Raw genomic sequence first — 21,816 nt, 5'->3', positions numbered from 1 at the left:
GAAGGAAAGTATATATATATATTATATTATTAATTTATTGATGATCAAAGCAGATAGCAAAGCTGATGTTAAGTGGAAAAAGCATCGCATATAAACAGAAAAACACTCCCAGCTCATGCAAGGAACCCGTCAAGTGTCGCCCTGAGTCCATCAACATATGACGGCCAATTAGCGCAGTTTGCAGCGACCCTGCTTTCTGAGCCCAAGGCCGTGGTTTCGATTCCCACTACTGGAAAATGTTTGTGTGATGAGCATGAATGTTTTTCAGTGTCTGGGTGTTTAAATGTATTCTCTAAGTATTTATGCATATCCCTACTAATATTATAAATGTCAATGTAGGTTTGTTTGTTACGCTTTCACGCAAAAACTACTCAACCGATCCTCATGAAACTATGTACACATATTCTTGGAAGTGTTAAAAGTAATATAGGATACTTTTTATCCCGACATTAAGCTCGGTTCATTTTGGAGAGGGGATGAAAGTGTTTGATTTTTGTACTATAGAGGTTATAATTTGTGTTTAATTTTGCCCAAACTTTTTGTAGATCTGAATGTGGTTGGAGATAGAGGACAGAACTCCTTAGCGGACAACAGCAAATCCCTCATTTAAGGCTTAGCGATACTGAATACTTTAAATTTTTTTAGAACTAAATTTAATGCCACATCAAAAAACAAAATCAAACGCAGACGAAGTCGCGGGCAACAGCTAGTAATTCATAAAAATATTCATCAGGCATGTTAGTACCCATAACACAAGCTACGCTTACTTTGGGGCTAGATGGCGATGTGTGCATTGACGTAGTATATTTATTCTTCTTATAACTTCAGGGTGTCGGTTTTTCGTGACGGTGTATCGTAAAAATTTACTCTCATCATTTTTCCCTAACGCGCCAAAAGAAGTAGAACTTCAAAGAGTTCAAAAATTAACAAAACAACAAATAAATTGATAAACTGATTGAATGACTTAATATTTATTTATTGAATTAAAAGCTAGTGATGAATAATCAGTGGCGTGCACTGGGTTTCTTACCAGGGTATGCATACAGCAGGAAAATTGCATAAAATAGAAAAAATCCTCCTCCTATAGGGGCTTTATTTAAATTTTAGGGTATGCAGTGCTTTTGTGCATGTATGAAGTGCACGCCACTGTGAACAATGTGCCGAAACTTACCTTCACGTAGTAGCTGAGAAGCACCTTCCGGAACTCGAAGACCTGCAGCATGGACACCGCGCTGTTGTCGGTGACGGAGTACCCCTCGAGCACGTACCGCGCGGCCGCCAGCTGCCACGCCAGCCAGCGCAGAGCCCACCACGAGCCCGGCGAGAGCACTCGGCCTCCGCACAGCCATCGCGAGCCGCATACGCCCTCTGCCATTAACACTAACCTTACGACTCTCGAATAAACGCTTCCATAATAAAACTGGAACAGTGGACCTTGTGAGTACTAACTCTGGTTTCACTGTTATTTTTTTTTTATTTATACACTTTATTAGAAATAAAGTGTATAACCGCAAATAGTAAAAAAGAACAATGGACACAACAAAAGTAAACTTAAAAAGTAGGATACAAAGGGCGGCCTTATCGCTTAGTAGCGATCTCTTCCAGGCAACCTTAGGTTTAGGAAAACCAAGGGAAACCGATTGGTGGGGTGTATTATTATTATATACATACTTACGAACAATAACACACTAATACTTATCAAGATTACACACATAAAATACTAATAATAATAAATATAAAAAACAATAAACTAATATATGCTAAAACATACTTAAATATGAGTTAATCACTGTCGTCTTTATTGCTCAAGATAATGGGCTTTAACAGCATTTTTGAATATGTCTAGTGACCTTGACTGTTACAAATCTAAAAGAGTGTAATTTACTGCAAATTAAACTTAATTTTTGCTAAAAGCATCTGTATAGTGTACTTTAAAATTTAACGTTATGTCACGATTATTACTGGCATCGACTTATTTCACAAAACTTACTCGATATTTAAAAAAAAAGCTTATCGCTAACGTATCGGTTAGCCCTCCCTTGAGATAGATATTACGTACACAACTCCTATTTCTTCCTGTCTTTATGATTATTTTTGCTGTGTTTACATGACATTATTATTATTTTTTTTGTGAATGTCATGGTCACTTGTTACAGATGTACATATAAGTGAATGTTGGACAAGTTTATTGAGGGTATGCAGATGATATAAAGTACAGAAAATCCCCAGTACGAGTTATAAATACTTAAGGGTAGGCTTTTTAATAACTCTTACTAAGTCTAGCCTTAAGTTCTTTATAACTCGTACTGGAGATTTTCTTAATTTTATTTCATCTGCATACCCAGTGCATACCGTCTATGCACGCCACTGTACATATGTATATTGTTAGTGTCATTAAGAAATGACACCGGAGCATCCTCAGGAGATGTTGACTTCACAATGAATTATTTAGAGAGCGAGTTCCGGTGTCGGAGCGAAACGTGCGTAGAGGGTACATTGGCGATACATTGTGCGTAGAGATCTGTTTGGTGTGGAGTTTAAAGATTGAAGAAAGTATACATAGCGCCAAACAGATTCTTAATTTTAATATTATATCATGGAATCCGCAAAATAACGCCTGTTTTTTTTTCAAATATTACTAAATTTTGACAAACTTCAAGACTTTTGACATTTAAATAAATAAACAAAAATATACAAATCGGATCTCCTATAAAAGGTATGCCAGTTATATATAACACTTGTACCCCTAATCAGTTAGTTATCTGGCATCACACCAGAACGCTAAAATAGCTTGACGGAACGTCTTAATCGTTCAAGAACTCTTCATTGCAATTCCATGCCGAGACCACTGCGACTTCACAGGACGACCTATTTCAATGTTATTGCATTTAAACTCGGACGAAATTGTGGAACAGAGCTAGTAAAATACACTAAATAGTAACTCACCAATACTTTCCTCCGGTCCCTCAGATATAGCCTCTACTTCTCGCTGCTGGCAATACGTGCCTCGGAACTCCAGTCCTCTCAGTTGAAACGACACCAAGCCGTTTCCCATCTCCACGATATGCACCAGACAGTTCAGATAGTCGGATGCTAGCACTATATAGAAAATAATCCTACTAATATTATAAATGTCAATGTAAGTTTGTTTGTTACGCTTTCACGCAAAAACTACTAAAACCGATCCTCATGAAACTTTGTAAACATATTCATGGAAGTGTTAGAAGTAATATAGGATACTTTTTATCCCGACGTTAGGCTCGGTTCCTTTGGGATAGGGGATGAAAGTGGTTGACGATTTTACACCATCACTCCGACGAATTATAACCGATTTAAATAGTTATTTTTATACTATAGAGGTTATAATATGTGTTTAATTTTGCCCAAACTTTGTGAAGATCTGATGAATGTGGTTGGAGATAGAGGACAGAACTCCTCAGCGGACAGCAGAAAACCCCTCATTTAAGGCTTAGCTATACTGAATACTTTTTTAGAACTACAGCTAAATGGAATGCCACATCAAAAACAAAATCAAACGCAGACGAAGTCGCGGGCAACAGCTAGTCATTTATAAAATGTAATCAATTAAAAAAACTTATCGGTGAGCCCTCCCTTAAGATAGATATTCCGTACGTAACACCTATTCCTTCCTGTCTTTATGATTATTTTTGCTGTTTTTATAATTTTTAATATTATTTTTACCTACACTTGGAGGAATTATCAATTTTATAAATTTCAAATGCATATAAAAATTTTCGGAACGACAGGATTTGAACCTGAGACTCACTGGCAATCGCGGCCTGAGCGCTTTACCCAATTAAGCTACGGTGACGGTCCTGTCGGTTCCGAAAAATTTTATATGCATTTGAAATTTATAAAATTGATAATTCCTCCAAGTGTAGGTAAAAACACTATTTATAAGAAATTATTAAATTATAAAAAAGCAATGTGTCATCTCTTGTTTCAAACGTGTCACATTGTAATATGGACCTTTGAAAAAGTAGATCGAAACTGCAACGTTTCCTACTAGATGACGCTACAGTTGCTATAAGACTGATGTGAAAGGCATATACTAATTTCGGCATCGACGTTAGGAGAGCCGTAGCTTAATTGGAGAAAGCGCTCAGGCCGCGATTGCCAGAGTCGCAGGTCCAAATCCCGTCGGTTCCGAATATTTTTTTTTTGTGGATGTCATGGTCACTTGCTATCGATATATATAAAAGTGTATGTGTAAAATATTGTACAAGTTTTTTACTGTATTCCACGGCCGAGTGGCGCAGTGGGCAGCGAGCCAGCTTTCTGAGTCGAAGGTCGTTGGTTCGATTTCCACAACTGAAAAATGTTAGTGTGATGATCATGCACATTTTTCAGTGTCTGGATGTTTATCTGTATAGTATAAGTATTTATGTATGTGTATTTTATTTATAAAAAAAAATATTCATCAGCTATCTTAGTACCCGTAACACAAGCTACGTTTACTTTGGGGCTGGATGGCGATGTGTGTATTGTCGTAGTATATTTCTTTATTTATTTATTGTATATGGTGTATATGGTATATATGTATATTGTCAGTGTCCTTAATAAATAAATAAAAGTATTTATTAAGAAGGAAAACTCACCAAAACAGTCTCCTTGTTGGACTTGCCCCCACCGGCCCAGCATCAGGTCCCCACACAGATAGTGTTGCAGGGAGCGAGTCAGGTGCTCGTAGAATATAGAGTTTAGGTTGTTGTCATCTGAAAACAAATTAAATAATTTGTGAAGTTATACTTCTTTTGGCACGTTAGGGAAAAATGGTGAGAGTAAATTTTTAGGATGCGCGCGCACAGTCACAAAAAACCCACACCATGAAGTTGGTCTATAGTCGATGAAAAAAAAAGAATAATCAAGCTTTATTTTTTGACCAGCTTCTTCCCGCGACTTCGTCTGCATGAACTGCAGAATTGGTTCTAAAGCTTCGCACGCTAATAATTTTTAATGCTACTACGGGAACTATTTGAGAGATCGGGATGGAAAGTACATGTCCTTTTCCATAGTATAGGTGTCATGAATACCAAATTTCAAAGGTGTCTGCCCGCGGCTTCGCTCGTAAACAATTTTCAATTTTCCCTCGGGAACTACTTAAGGAATCGGGATGAAAGGTAGCCTATGTACTTTTCCATCTCAAAGGCTAGATGCATGCTAAATTTCATATAAATCCGTTTAGCCGTTTTTGCGTGATTGAGTAACAAACATCCACACAAATATAAAAAAAAATTTTGGAAGTGGCCCAAGATTCATGCTGTGCTAGTCATTCTCCTTTAAGTTAGGTTAGGTTAGGTTGTGAAGTGAAATGAAACGCGGGTGTGAAGTGAAACGTGCGCGGGGCGTTTACACTGTTTTTGGACACAATGCACTGCATGCAATAATGGCTAAAAAGGGTTCTGTATTTTCTTAATTCTGTGGGCAACAGAATATAAAGGAACGACCTACCTGCTCCTAAATTCCTCTCCAGTTGCGACGACAGCCTGGTGTTGCTCTGATCGACCCTCTTCGTGTTGTAGTCGCGCTCCCAGAACTTGACCGGCCGCACGTATGACGTCATGAATATGGCGCTGCCTAAAACAATCACTCGTCATAATTTTTCTGATAGGTTGGATATAGATTCTGTAGTTTTCAAAAATAGGTAAGGCAGATAAATAAAAAACTTTAACGAAAAAAAATTTTGTAATATATTTATTTCTTGCTTTTTAGTTGTATGACAAAGTAGGTTATTTTTTTGTCAATTTTTTATTATATTTGTAAGTTTTTAAATGTTATATTGCAAAAAATGTTTCGGTGTATCTAGCATAATTATAAAAAGAAATGATTTGTTGCCATAAAATAAAACACTTTTAGTGTAAAAAAATTGTTTTTGTCAAAACAGAAAGAGTCGGATTCAAAACTCTATATATACTTATATACCAAAAAAAATTAAGTTAAGGAAACAAATTGCGATTATGGCGTCGTAATTAATAACTAAATCAGCTATAATTTTTACTCGATTTTATAATTTTGTAAGTTAGTCTATTATTTTTTATGGTCAATGTAATGTCCCTTTCTCTCAATCCATTTGTCACGGACCAAAGGCCATAGCCGAAGCCTTCCACCAAACACAACATTTCACCATAATCCCCAGCCGTATCGTGTCCACTACTAGGAATAGGTCTCATCCTAGCTAAATTCGAATTTAAAAAAAAAATATAATAGGCACTAAAAACTTATTTATATTTACCCTCCGCCTATAGATGTTTCACATAAAAAAAAGAAGATGTGATAACTCACCAAGCGCAGGTGTTAGTGGAGAAGACAGCAGGGCGGACACGGCAGCTTGCAAGAACAGCATGGCCGAATGCGGGACAGAGAAAGGTTGAGCGAACGCGTGGAAAGCACTGCCCCACGTGATCTGCCACGGAGCTATGTACGTCACCACGAATTGGATCTGTAAAGCAAATATTATACAGTGACATCGAAACGAAAAGCGGTTCTGATATTTCCATACAAAAAAATGATCCATATTGCATACACTATATATCCCGACCCACCGCGTCGCATCGCCCGCCCGCGATTTGCTTTATCAATGTTTTTTTTTATTTTGGTCGGCTCCTAAGTGACTATAATCATACTCGAGAATTAAGCTATGAAATACAAGAAGATTATTCAAATCCGACTGGTAGTTTGACAGCCGATTGGAGCAGTGGGCAGCGACCCTGCTTTCTGAGTCCAAGGCCGTGGGTTCGATTCCCACAACTGGAAAATGGCTGTGCCATGAACATGAATATTTTTCAGTGTCTGGGTGTTTATTTGTATATTCTAAGTATTTATGTATTTTGCTCATAAAAATATTCATCAGTCATCTTAGTACCCATAACACAAGCTAAGCTTACTTTGGGGCTAGATGGCGACGTGTGTACTGCCGTAATATATTTATTATTTATTTATTTATCACCGCTTATTAATACGACGGAAATCGCCCTTCCAGTACTCACCTTCAACAGAAACTCGTACACCTTGCTGAATATGATTGCCGTGATGAAATAGTCCACGAGGAATGTCTCCGACACTTTCTGGCTGCTCAAATCGCGTTGGAACAACAGAACTGCGAAAACTAGTATCAGATACTGGCTGTCCGGTTCTGAATACGCGTTCCTTAAACCTGTAAAAGTATATCATTTAAGAAAAAAAAACAACAAGTTAGCGTTAGACGGTATGTTACCATGCAGTCTAAACTTTACTTTACAATGAGACAGATACACTATGTAATATAGATACTTAACGGCTCTTTATAATATCCAGGAAATTGTAGTTAATGAAAAATCATCAACACCATCATTATTTTCATCATCATCATAGCCAGTCATAGCGAGTTATAAAAAACTTTGGGATATGCTTTGTAAGAGTTATAAAAAGCCTACCCTTAAGTATTTATAACTCGTTCTGGAGATTTTCTTCATTTTATATCATCTGCATACCCTGTGCATACCCTCTATGCACGCCACTGATCATAGCTCAAAGTGTCGCGAAGCTAAAGTAGCAATGGGTGGGGCACTCTTAGCACGGAGAACCGATGGACGTTGGGGTCCCAAGGTGCTGGAATGGTGACATCGCACCAGTAAACGCAGCGTTGGTCGACCCCCAACGAGGTGGACGGATGACACCAAGAGTGTCGCAGGTACCCAAGCGGCAAAAGATCGAGGTATTTGGAACTCCCTATAAAAACTTACCTATGCCCAGCCGTGTATGTCTATTGGTTGACATGACGATGACTTGGCAGAACGTTTGTAAAACAAAAACCAGGTGTACACGATTTTCGATACGTGACATTAGACCCATTTCACTTTGACGATACAGAGTTTGATTTGCGAAAAACACTCCTCGATTGCGAGCGAGCAAGTCTTGTACTAAGGCTACTGATTAATCGTGGGGCGTGTTTAGGTCGCTGGACAACGATGACTCCCATCACTCGAATTGACTTTATTAATGATCTGATGCTTTATGGAGATTTGGCTGGTATGACCTTGAAGCGTGCACTGCGGTTTCTGCAAATTTTACTTACACTTCAAAGCGCACACGCAAATGATCAGTGCGCCGACCGCGTCGCCGTATTTGGCCGCAATGGCGGGCGCGTCCTGCGTTGTCGCCGCTATCACCACCGCTGGATATAACACGTTTCGCTCCAAGAAACACAGGTACACGAAGATCTGCAAATTATCAGTCATAACTCGATTGGGGATTAAATCTCAACGAGTGATACAAATATTGTTTATTACAAATAGGTATTTGTTATCAAACTAAAAAAACACTCCTTCGTACAATTAAATATACGTTTGTACTTTGCTTCTGTCGGTAGTTCGAAGAAACATTTTTTTTACTACATTTTTGCAGAATTGGGTTATTCAAGTTACAGAAAAAACAAAGCACTGGTTTAATTATTAAGACATTCAAGACAACTTCGTTGTACATCCCATATAGCATTGCCAACCTTTTCACTCTGTTCTTAGTGGTATAAATAGAACCATTTTTAGACGTCGATTTACTTTAGCTTAGCTATTTGTTTACAACAACAGAATCGGTTATTTTTTCACATTATTCAGAAAGCTAACATGTGTAATTACATTCGGATTTGTTATATGTAGATACCATGTTCCTTCTGGCCTCATTCTTAATATTTTAAAGCTAAAGGCCATCAGGGCGTACCTCGCTGAGTGTGCACATCAACTTCACAGTCTACTTCGTCGTCATTCTACTTGAGCAGTGATATCCTAATGTGGTGGAACCCACACGAAAAGTTTTCGATCCACGTTTCTGATACATCGGTAAGATCTGGAACACCCATCCAGCAAGTTTCCTGCCACTTATAACTTAAATACCGACAAGGCAAGAGTATGCATTCTCAAGGCAAGTGTGTCCTGACTTAGACCTCATCATTGCTTTTCATCAGGAATGAAGTCCAGCGCAAGCCCTATCTGTAAAAAAGGGGGTCTTACCTTCTCAAATATCATCAGTTTAGCTGGCTCGGTGACCTCGAATTGTGCATGCTCCTGTTGTTTAAGCACTGGTCCGGCTAAGCACAGCCACGGCTGCTGTTTCCGGAGCTGAGGTGTCACGTAGTGGAGTACCCAGCCCAAGATACCCGCTATGATCCATAGCACCTGATACGAAATGCAAGAGACGTTCATTAGACGTGGGACATATATAACACGCATTTAAATGTAAATGATGAGGAAAAACGTTTGGTAAGGTTAAGGCTTCGGCTTCTCGGTAAGTTCAGGTTAAAGAATCATTTATTTCTCTTAAAGAATAATTTACATATTCACTTACAGAGAAATCATATTGAACTTATATTATACATATATATACATATAAATTATTAAGCCATAGTGAAGTCGTAAGTTCGATCCCCGGTACCACGAAACTTTTCGGAGTTATGTGGGTTTTAAAGGAGTATTTTTGTTGCTAGCAATTTATCAATAGCGTCTCCAAAACTGGTACTAATACCCCTGGGTCCTACCCAATGAACATACAATCACTAGTTACGTTTCATATTTTACCGTCGATTTCGCAGTATTCCTGTTAGACAAGTTGAATAAGTTTCAACTTGTCCATTACCATTGTAATCTATAGATCATGAGAAGTAAATCAACATAAGATTCATTAGTATACAATACAATCGATCGGCATTTTTAAGAAACAAGTGAAGGATCACTACTTGTCTGTATCGGCCGGGCATTGATGGGAATGATCACTGTATTCTTTTTTGTTTATTTCGTTTTCTACATATTTTTGAGGGTTCTTTTATTTTATTTATTTTTTAATTAAGTATTTATAGTAGCGTATTTGTATGTTTATATGTTTGTATATATGTATGGAATATATTTTATATTTTTGTACATATCTTTAATATGTTATGTTTAGTATATACTATGTTTTAAGTTTTTTTTATGTTAATTTAGTTTTAAATCCTAATATTTAATTATGTTTGTTGTACCACCTACTTATTTCTTATAACATTTTCTTGTATGCCTTTGGTTGCCTGGAAGAGATCGCTATTTAGCGATAAGGCCGCCAAATTGTACGTTCTACCTTATTGTGCTGTTGTATTTGTATCTCTGTAAATTTTCTCTGTGGTGTACAATAAAAGTGTATTCATTCATTCATTCATACAATTTGTGGTGGGCCTAATTCCCATACAAAAACAATTGTTTCCTTTTAGCAATTATATATCACTTGGTTTAAAGATGAAAGAAAACTTCGTGAGGAAACCTGCATATCTGGGAGTTCTCAATGATGTTCTGTGAAGTCATCTCATTAAGAGAGGAGACCCAAGCCCTGTCCTGCTTGGGTAGGTGAAAAATTACAAAAAAATCGAAAGCTCAAATGAGTTTGATTAAATAAAATTGTAAGTTGACAGGTAATTAGACCGTGGTATATATTTTTTATCAATAATGCAAATACAAATTATTTTCAACTTTATCCCTTATCCAACCTGTAGAAATATTGAATAAAGAACAAATTTCTTACCGTATTGAGTTGTGGTCTGAGCGTCGTAAATACCGTCGTGCAGTGAAGTCCAAACACGAAGAGTCCAAGAAACGTGCATACTATCACATCGTTCTTGAGCCTCGCGTTTACTGTCGCTTGCAACTTCTTCGGCAAAGGATCTTCCATATCCTCATCAGGTTTTTCATTATCCGGCTTATTCGTGTTTGAGTTCAGAGTGTTAGAGTCCCGACTCTTATCTTCACCTTCAGTTTGAGCTTCAGAACGGTCAGCTTTGAGAGATGTAGTTGAATTCATCGTATCACCTCTGGGATCCATTTTCAATGAACTAATACTGGATGCCTGTGATCTTTTTTGCGTCCTAGCAATATTTGTCTCGGAGCTGAAGTTAATTTTGGACGCAGAACTACCAATCGAGTTCTGTTTAGATATATTACTTTCAGAGTTGTTCTTCTTTTCCTCAGTCAAAGTACTCGGATCGTTTTTCTCAGTTTCTGGCGTACACTCAGGTGTATGAACGACATAGAGCTCGGGTGGTAATAAGTGTTTTTTAATTAAATTCCATATTAGAGTGTAGTCACTCGCACTTCGACTCAAGTGGTAGGCTATAGGTACTAGAAGACCGCAGAATATAGAAAAGAGGATGTTGTGCTTTTGATGCTGTGATTTCTTCCCTTCCACCAAACCACTGTACGCGAAACCATAAAGAACGCCTATGGCTGCAAATGACCGAACTACACAGTATACAGCCGCGCTTAAACTACTGGTCGCATTACCCCCAAATACATGCATATCTATCTGCTCTAATAAGTACATCAGGAACGTGTTCACTTGGGGAAATAAACCTAAACTGAATGCCAATGGAAAAAATAATAGGAACTTAGAAAGGATTTCTTGAATCACATATAAAAAATCTCTCTCGTTAAATTCGAATCCGTATATCGTCATGGGTTTGCTATCGTCTACGCTTCTTTTAGTGCGTAGATTTGATTCTTCTTGAGGTGTTATCTCTTGGAGTTGGCCGTGTACAGCGCATAGTATCGCGGTACACAAACAGAAATAGACCGGTCGAGAAAAGACAACCATTTTATTAAAACCGTGCACTGGTGATGCCGAATCCGGTTGTACACTCTTGAGCAAAGAATACTGACTTCCAGCCATGATAAAACAAAACCAAAACGCGTAAATATCCCTGTAAAACCCTAAATTCAATACCATAGAACCTAAAACGGCCACTGATATAGCTAACATTATTGATACAAAAGTCTCTTTGAATGTTAAATTCCTGTCGAAGAGAGCCATTAATTTTAACCTGTCCATTGCAACTTTGACTTCCAAGCATTTCGATAGCTTAAACTTGTAGTAACTTTTGGATTTTGGTTTATTCGGTTTGTCTAAATCATCCATTAATTTAGAGAATTTACTTCTAATGTTGGTGTCCAAGCTTTCTTCGCCTATCGAAGGCATTAGGCTTGGTATGTGTATGGAGGTATTTTCAGCTTGCTGTGTGACCTGCTGTAGAGCTCTCTGCTGACTCATTAGGAAATTGATATGCATGCTCGGAAGCCCCATCCTTGACTGTCTTTCCGCCTCAATTTGCTCTAAAAAACTATCAGTCACGATAGCAACTGGCGATTTTGGCTGGTCAGAATGTGGACCAGTCCCTCCATCGAAGACGTAAAATCGTTTATTGGCATTACTATTGGTGTTTATGGGAACAACAGCTGATACGTTGTTGTTACTGGATAGCAAGGGATTGTTACTCCCTTGGTTAGAAGAACTTTGGTCTATACTATCTCCCCTCTTTGTTTTAGTTATACTTTCACTATTTGGGGCTTCAGATTCTAGTGAACCGCAACTGCCTTCGCCTGCGGTTTCGTGAGAGTTGTCGGGATTTTCAATGACTTTAGTTTTGCTAAATCTCGAAGGTTCTTCCTTTTCTGGTAACGGTATTGGTAGTGCTTGTGTTCGACCAGAGCTGTTCTTGTCAAACGTATAAGACATCCAGTTGCCGTATTCATCCATGAAGCAGTGTATTGCCCCATCAGTTGTGTCTTCAAATGATGTAGCAAAATGAACATTATTCGTGTTAGGATTCTCTGATGCTGATGGTTTATCTTTTTTATCAGAATTATTTTGCTGCAAGGCTGGATTGTTTCTTTGGCGTGTTGAACGCTTAATTTTCTTTACTCTATTGCGGTGATTTCTATCCATTAAAGGCCTCAGTCGTTGACCGTCTTCGGTCGGTTGTCCCGGTTGTGCGGGTTGAGGATTGTCACCTACACAACATGGCGTAAATTCTACTCTAGAGTTAAGGAAAGCGGCTAATAAAGGCATTGAAGTTGGGAGTAATGTGTTTGTCGATGTTTGTGCGACCTCCTCTATGGAACGTTTTCTAGTTTTGTGCACACTATCCCTTTCTCCTCTAATACTTGGTCGATGACTCCTTGGCCTCTCTTCTCTGTTTGTAGGTGGCATAACTACAGTATTTGCATTAGTAGCTGCAAATAAACATTCCAGGCCTTGTACCAAAGCAGCTTGAGCTTCCACAGCATCCATTAATATTTGATCTGAAGCTTGATTCTCGTCTTTGTCTTTTTTAGAATCTTTCATTTTGTTCTCCTTTTGGGAGGAAGCTCGAGAGCGGGCCAAGTTTTTTATTTGCTTTGGTATGGCTCCTAAGTTTTTTGGAACGTTGGATGACGACTCACCTAACGCGTTAGCAAGTTTTTGGCGTAATACCTCTTCCGGTCCTAAATTTTCCGTGCAGCATGCCACTTTAGATTCGTTGACTTCTTCGAACAACCAATCCAAACTGTATACACTCCTTTCGTCTGAACTTTTACTGTCACAAGTAAGTTGCGATTCCTCAGTTTCTGGCGCATTACGTTTTTCGCACTTAACATCATCTTCTGGTCTTTCCATTTCACTACTACTGCTACTTGTATTGGATATGTCATGGTCCCAAAGTTTCTTTTCAATTGGTTTTTTGTCATGTTCCTTTTCTACTCCGTTTTCATTTGATTCTAAGCTTGATTTTTCTATTAGTAAATCTTTTGAACTAGCACTTGCTTTATCCAAATATTCACTATTCGAATTATATTTACAATCACACGTGTTTGTTAGTCTGCCGGACCGTACCTCACTTTTTAGAAGCTTTTTTAACCTCACTGGTTTCGATTTTTCGTTAAGACACTCTGAGTGGTGTACATTATTTTGGTGCCTCTCGCAGCAGTGTTTTTTACAATCACTTTGGTTTTTTGATCGTACTACTCTAATATCATTTACTTTATCTAATAAAGGTGATCTGGAACCATTATTTTCATAATCGGAGTCACTAGAACGCATAGCTGGAGACTGTTCTGCTTCCCAGTCGAATCCACGAAACTGTTTCTCATCCTCATATTCACTGTAACTTTCTCCACTGGAATCTAAATCGGTTTCTTTTTGGGACGTCTGCATTTCATCTGATATTTCAGCTATAGGATAAACAATTTCTGATCCGTATGTAAGATAAGGGTAACTGCAACCTTCACCAGACTCAGTTTTAGGATATAGATTTAAATGGGGCCCGCGGGTTAAGCACTTACTTGGCGGTGGGATGACAGCACTTTTAGGATTTTTAAGAACTTGGCCGCCTATCGTCTCTGCGCTATTTGGATGAGGTGATAGATTTGAAACACTCGGAGGAGGACAACCTATTTCCAGAGCCGCACTCTTTATCCGCCTTACACCGGGGCTTTTTCCTTTGCTCTTTTCGACATCTCCCGCAGGAGCTTCGGCTTTAACCATCATATACTCCCCCAATTCCACGCTTGCAAAGAAACCAGTATCTGCATTGTTGGAATGCCTTCTCATATGAGAGACTAGCTGAGCTGTTGAATTTAATAATGGTAATTGTATGGTAGACATGGTTGAGTTTGAATTCCTCCTCATGTTGGACGACTGGGCTGTTGCTAATGCCATTGCTGATTTAGTGCAGCTCTCGTCGTGGTAGTTAGTGTACCTCCGTCGCTGCGCTGTCCTTTTCTTCGGAGATGGCGGTCCAACATTCGGCTCTGAATTATCTCTGGAGTCGAAACTAAGTTGGCGCGCGTATTTTGACTGGTAAGGTTCACCGGCCACTACACTGCCATCTAAATACAGCCATTCTTTAAAAAAGTCTCTATTGCTTGAACCGTGTCGATGTGGGCACTCGTGGTATCGTCTACTCACTTTCGCGAAAGAGCTTTCATCCGCAATCACTTGAAGAGGTATATTAGCCTCTCCTGCTGGACTCCGCAACTCTTCGACGATTAGTTCATCGATTCGCCCATGTCCTCGACAAACTTTGACCCTGTTTTCTCTTCTGTGTCCGGATTTCGACCTGTTTCTATTTGGACGGGTTTTCGATGGCCCTGCAACATCTACGGGTTGAACTATGCACAGATCGGACTTCGTTTTTGCAACCGGTTCAGGCGGCTGTTTCGCGGACATCGCACTGTCTTCCACGCTTGACTCTGAACTATTCTTACGATGAACATCCACTTTTAAATCTGAAAGAAGCAAAAGACACCAGTGAAGTATTACATTTATTTTTTTAATTTTCTAAGTCGCAAATCTGTCACAATGAACTACATATCTTTAGCACTTTCAGCATTCAGGATGAATGAAAAACTGAAAATTTAGTCTGATGAAACCTCAGCTTGTGTTTACTTATAAAAACACTGCCTTTAGCATTCATCTGAAATTGTATACGGATGACGAAATCTCATGAATTGTTGACTTTTTTAACTTAAGTTTTCGTTTCGCTTTGGATGATGCCATATGATGATGATGTCACTGCCGTATTAAGCATGAAATTTGCACGCACGCAATCTTTGTGTATTTTTCGAGTAATCTCGTATAACATCGAATAAAAATGGACCAAATAGCTTATATATACTTGAGATAGTCACTGTGTATCCTATGTGTATTATATACCTCTATCTTCTTTCATATATGTCCATCTTTTTCTAGCCACACCACCAACGCCAACGAGCAGTGTTTGACTAAAGCGCATGCGCTGATCATCGGCGTTTTGTTTCCCGCCACATATGGTCGTGTTCGTATCTGAGCACGGGTATCTATATATATATATACTACATTTCTAAAGATATTTATTTAACATATTATTGTACGATACAGGGCGCGGGTGTACCGTTATGTCCATTACGAGTATTTTAGTTTGATGATGATGTTTTCCGAAGCTTGTAAAATAACGACGCGGCGCGTTTAGCTACTTTTTACAGCTTTATCCATGTACATCTTACAAAGGAACGTTCGATCCCTTATGTTTATTTCAGTTTGAAATTTATTTAAAGTGGTGGTTGAGTGCCTTCGGAGTTAGCAATATTTAGGATAATCTTTACTCATCTACCACAGAAAAAGGAAAGATCGATCGGCTGTGTCCATTTTAATTCTACATTGAGGTGCATCGATGCTTGAAAAAACATCATCGAGCAAATTTCATATTAAAGTTATTTGGTCTTGCATATGAACATACCTATAGTGCTGTTGTTAGGCTTGTGGTATTCGAACGACGTCACGGAATCGTTGTCGCTCTGCGGAGCGGCGGCCCCGCCCAGATTCTGCATCTCCATGCCTTCCTCCGGCCTGCGAGTTGACAACAAACTAAACACTCGTAAATGATCATGTCTACTAAGTCACATGCAAACAAAAACTAAGCAAAAATAAGATGAACTACATTAAAAAATACATAGCACTAAGCTAAACATTGAGCTTAATAAACTGAGTTTTGTAGCTAATGATATAGAACGAAAAGATAGCCACGGTGGGTTATGAAGTGTGCCCTGAATGCGCTTAGTGCCGGCCAAAAACGGCTGGTCCTGTGCTGCATGCCATACATTAGAACCAATCAAGAATTTTGCGATTTAGATCATAGTACCCATTTCGAATGACAGTTTGTTAGAATGGGCGACTTCAATGTTTTTTTTCGTTCGATGGCGATCCGCAATAAAAATACCAATTTGTACGTTTTTCTTTTATTTGTTCTTTAAACCCAAAAGTGCTAAATTACTTTAAAATGGCAAAAAAAAGAAAACAACACGAATATTTAAATCTCTCAATTTGTGTCATACAACCGAAATTAATAAAATCGATCTAATCTAGAATCTTCAGATAGAAGATTAAATTTACTTTTCTATCCTTTTCCTACTCTTCCCTGTCGATAGAGATAACTCTAGTCACTTTATTATTTGACCTGAAGATGTAAGGTTTGATTGATTAATTATTTATTAACGATATACAAGGCATATGGATCTAGGTAAAAAAAAACTGTGAATGGTTTTGGAATATTTTTAATACATTTTTTTATGACCGATACATAAAAAATCTTTCACTGTCACTGTAATGTTGCCATGACATAAAAAAAGCTGTACCTAATATATATTTATAGCATATTAATGGACAGCCAATACGCACTGGGCCAGCGTGGTGGACTACCGCTTTAACCCCCTCCCATATCCACAGGTAGTGGGTTGATATGATGACAATGATATAAATGGAAATTCATGGTGGTAAAAGTTGTCTCTATGCATTAGCCAATGGGATCTACGCTATTCGGCTTTTGCCTTCGAACTTCAAATATCCAATATATTATGGAAAGGAAAACAATTAACACTTACGCTGTATTTTCATTAGAATTCCCAGCTTCGTCAGTCGACTGTACAACGATAAGTTCGTTTGTGTCGTACATGTGATGCAACCCGTGATTGATCAGCTTTAAGGCAGTGAAGAGGACGGCCACTAGAGCACAGTAGATTAACCAGCCAAGGCTTGCCGGAGGAAAATACTGCGGACAAGTATGAGCAATAACTACAGAGTATTTTGGTTATTTTAATTACTCAATTTAATCTATTTTCTTTTGCATAATTTTAAAAATTATTAGCCTATGGCATTCCACAATAACGTAGCTTTCTGCTGGTGCAATAATTTTTAAAATCAGTTCAGTAGATCCAGAGATTACCCCTTACAACGAACTCACAAAAGTTAGCTCTTTACAATGATAATAAATAGTAGTATCGGAAACATGATACAAAATAACAAACAATCTAACTATTCACTTACGAACACGGTACTCAAAATTCTATCGCTTTTGGCGGCGTAGGGTTAAATACGCACCAGCTCTTTGGGCGTGTGGACCAATTTTTGGGATAGGCCATCAATGACTGGTGGACCCAGAGTCTCAAAGGCAAGCGCCGCAAAAACATAGTAATTACAATTAACAGATTATTTACGGCGCTTAAGTATTGCCTGTATTGAGTAATAATTTGGAATCGTTTGTATCTATTTAAGTTGTACATTTATTTGTATTAATGCTTGAATAACCATCTTTTAGCAATTTCAAATTAAAATAACAGTTTTATCTCACTACGTCGGGCTAAATGGCAATCGACTTTTCCATTTTGGTCTCGCATATGAACATACCTATATATAGACATTTAGTAGGGCAAGGCCCAGAGTTTTAAATGCCGCAAAAACTGAGTGATTACAAATAACAGAGTATTTACAGAGCATAAGAATTTGGGCAGATTTGAATAATTTGAACAGCACAGTCACATCAGCATTCTATTTTTGTACCCCCACTTAACGATAAGGCTTAATACACTTCACGATATGAGTTACAAGTAGGCAAATAGTGAGTCAACTCTGCCACATGACAGGGCAACGGATGGGTGTGGGGAGCGCTAATTCCCCCCTCTGCCCGCGATGCCTTCGTTAGGCCAGCTCAGTTTTGCTTGCGCGCCGGTATTTCAATGAGTATACAAAGTTGAGTCACTATACTCATAACAATTATGTCTTTACGCGTTGGACTTCAGTAAATAGTATGTTGACTGTTGTCTAGTCTGATACATTGGGGCTGGTACGCTGCAGACTAGATTTCACCTATATTTTCGCAGCAAATAGACTGAATGGGAGACAATTGAAACGCATGTATATTTGTTTTTATTATTCCAGTACATCTTCACCCCTGACTACAATCTCACCTGGTGGTAAGTGATGATGCAGTCTAAGATGCTAATGAGCTAACCTGTGAAGGAGTATGACACTTATATTAAACCCATACCCTTGGTTACTACCCATACCCTTGGTTACTACCCATACTAATTGGTTCCTTAAAACATCATACCGCAATGCTAAATTGCTTAGTGACAAATCTTGCATCCTGGTTATGGACATAGGATACTTTGTTTGCTTTTAAAATTATAGCCAGTGTCAAACTATTTTCTTAATGGATAGTTTTTTATCGGGGTTTCTGATTTCACAATTTAAACAATTCCTCAGACCCCTGTCCAAGAATATTTTACGAAAATAAAAGCCTTATTCGTATTTTATCAAAATCAGATTTATTTTAAGTTCTCATTATGCTTACTACTGAATAAAAGAGCCTAATTAGCCTTATATTGTCATCTCTCAGTGTTGTATGCCATCTACAAAGTTCAATAGATTGTGAGTTTTTGTTCAACAGAACCAAGAATGCCGCCTTGCAAAGATACATAGTAGCAAATAATATCAAAACAGTTATAAAACCCTCAAAACAACAAGTCTGTGAACCCCTGATATACATTATCCCAAGAAGTCTGTGGACCCCACTAAAAAAAACCTGCATAAGTACTACCCAACTGGAGCTTGGTAGTACTAATGAATGCTTTTTTTCAGGCACCATGTGTTTTATCATTGTCATAATAAAGTGATTTCATTAATATATGATTTGATAGTACTTCAGGGATATAACAAATTAATAATATTTGTTATTTACTGCAGGTGCAGGTGAAACAATATAGTAAAATTACAAAAAAATTATAGTTATATTGTTTAAACTTATTAACACTCTTATTTTAATATAGACCTTCTTAGAGTAGACTAACTGAAATATTTCCTATTAGATGGCCCTGTAGACTGACCCAGAAATATAACCTGCTAGATTGCGCTATAAGCTATGCTATGCTATGCTATGTTTTAATATGCTATACTGTTTCTATAAGACTTTTTAAAAAGCATAGAGGTAATCATTTCAGCGTTAGTGGTATGGCTTAGTTGACAAAGCGCTCAAGCCAGTTCAGGAACGTTATACGAACGAACGCACAAACTAACGTTGCTCTCTTCATATTTCTTTTTTATTATTTAGATGATCATGATCTTCTACATTTGATATCTCAACTTAGTGCTTGATTCCATTTTTAGCTAATTTTAAGAGATAATTAAATTAGAGAATAGGTATTCTGGGGTAAAAGATCATTAACATTACATTCATATGGATAAGGCTTGAGCGATGTAAAATATTATATATGCAGATTGTTCGCACAAGAAAGTTACAACTACTTTCAACATCCTTATCAACAGCCATTTAAAAATACTTAACACGTTTACGAAGGAATAGAACAAGAATCTAGGCTAGTTTATGCAACCCTTTCTGATTGTGGGAGCAGACGCATGCTCCGTAGTGGGCCGGAAATGGGTTGATTTGATGATGAGGATAATTTACAGTTATATTTCATTTATTTTGTATATTAATAGAAATATTTTAGGCTCCCAATTTTATTTACACCCATCAGTGGCGTGAACAGGGTTTTTGACCAGGGTATGCATAAAGAAGGAAGATGCCATAAAATGGGAAAATCCTTTACATTCATAAGTTATACAAAAAATTTAGGGTAGGCAGTGCTTTTGTGCATGTATGAAGTGCACGCCACTGATACCCATAATTTTTAATTTGTTTATTTGTTTGTTTATTGTTATTAGGTACACAAAACAGGTAATAACTAAAAGTAGATCTAAATATAAGTAATAACAAGTTTTGTTCTAATCTAAAACCCAAAGTATGTGTACACAACTTGGAATTAAATTAAACAGAAAGTAATGTATAAAATATTATTTCCCTAAAGATTATGTGGATTATTTAAGTATTTCTTTTTTGTTTCAACTTTAATTTTATCATTACTTTCTGTTTAATTTAATTCTATATTATTTCCCTAAAGATTGTGTGGATAATAATATATATATTATTTCCCTAAAGATTATGTGGAATAGTGCTCAATAATTTGATTTTTAAAAATATTTATCCTTAAGTTGAATTAAATGGCATATCCATATTGGGCATTTGTAGTTAAATTGCAGAACTGGTAAATCGTATGGTAATTAAGGGAACTACTAATCACAATACCTGGTAATGCTGCAGTATTGTGGTATTACACTAATATAGGATATAGCAGTGTTTTGCTTTATTGCTAATTTATTACTTAAAATATAAAAACTTGTGCCTAAAAAGTTGGGAATCTGTCATCTTATTTTAATAATTAAAAATACAACAATTCATTTAAATATTTTTAAACAGAATTTATGGCTTAATATTCTAGCTCTTTTTTGTATTATTTCAATAGCACAGACAGCCACTACAATTTATAATTAATTGTGGAGATTAAAATGTTTCAGTATCAAGGTATATATTGTAACCCAGGCCATTGACTCAGTTATTACACACACAAACACACCTTGGGTATTTGTACAGCAACAATAACAAATTGTAATAGCACTGACCTGATTTCTGACACACCTAACCTAACTGTTTACAACCGACTTACCAGGTACACAGAAAACGGTAGGCATAGCAAGAACAGCCAAATATATAGGTGTACTGTGTTGCAAAATAGGTTCTGGTGAGGGTCGTAGAACCAACCGCCAGTTAATGAGGCCCAAATACCCTGGCGTAGTATCTCCAATGTCTGCGAACCCATTGTACGCGCTATGTCCGCATTTCCGCGTTCCACTCACACCCGCACAACACTGTCAAAAGTAAACTTTACACTATTTATTCACATCTCACATCAGCTAATGTCCAAACACAAGTTCTTCGTCTTCCCTGCCATTTTGGATGACAGTGTATAAGCGAAAACAGACTTTATTGACATCTATTGTTGTTTAAAGCAAATAGTTTGCGTGGTGTATGCTAAAATGATAGCTATCAAAGTAAATTTTGTACGTTTTTAAGCATGATTGATGTTTTATATTATTTTTGGAAATCTTTTAGCAAAAATTGTGGTAACAACTTTCCATTTTTGACAATTTAATTTGTCCACTTGACATTTGACACTAAATCAAAGTTGCCATTATTCACGACGACGTCAGAACATTAGCATTTTGCAATAACCGGTGAAATCGGTATGCGGATTTCAATCAAACTCTATCACTAATACAGGAATTAGACAGAGATAGAAGACCTAAGGCGCAATTTTTCTGCATTTTAAAAATAAACTATTT

General features: G+C 37.5%; 1 protein-coding gene across 2 annotated transcripts in view; it reads right to left on the bottom strand.

Annotated features, from left to right (window-relative positions):
- LOC120631335 (protein pecanex) overlaps positions 1–21,597 on the bottom strand; it is a 42,404-nt gene extending 20,807 nt beyond the window's left edge. Inside the window, exons 1-12 of one of the 2 annotated variants that reach the window (XM_039900826.1) lie at positions 21,141–21,597; positions 17,184–17,350; positions 16,043–16,170; positions 10,540–15,053; positions 9,006–9,170; positions 8,075–8,219; positions 7,008–7,174; positions 6,304–6,460; positions 5,473–5,598; positions 4,620–4,736; positions 2,947–3,099; positions 1,172–1,368 (exon numbers count right to left, since the gene is read on the bottom strand). In XM_039900826.1, the coding sequence (XP_039756760.1) occupies positions 1,172–1,368; positions 2,947–3,099; positions 4,620–4,736; positions 5,473–5,598; positions 6,304–6,460; positions 7,008–7,174; positions 8,075–8,219; positions 9,006–9,170; positions 10,540–15,053; positions 16,043–16,170; positions 17,184–17,350; positions 21,141–21,293 (6,189 nt within the window). In that variant the 5' untranslated portion in view covers positions 21,294–21,597. The remainder of the gene's footprint in view (positions 1–1,171; positions 1,369–2,946; positions 3,100–4,619; positions 4,737–5,472; positions 5,599–6,303; positions 6,461–7,007; positions 7,175–8,074; positions 8,220–9,005; positions 9,171–10,539; positions 15,054–16,042; positions 16,171–17,183; positions 17,351–21,140) is intronic. The other variant, XM_039900827.1, reaches the window with a different exon arrangement.
- Between the last annotated feature and the right edge of the window lie 219 nt (positions 21,598–21,816).

This window comes from Pararge aegeria, chromosome 18, assembly GCF_905163445.1.
Source record: "Pararge aegeria chromosome 18, ilParAegt1.1, whole genome shotgun sequence".
Classification (NCBI taxonomy): domain Eukaryota; kingdom Metazoa; phylum Arthropoda; class Insecta; order Lepidoptera; family Nymphalidae; genus Pararge; species Pararge aegeria.
The sequence above is the reverse complement of the archived record's forward strand: the minus strand, read 5'-3'. Positions and strand labels throughout refer to the sequence as shown.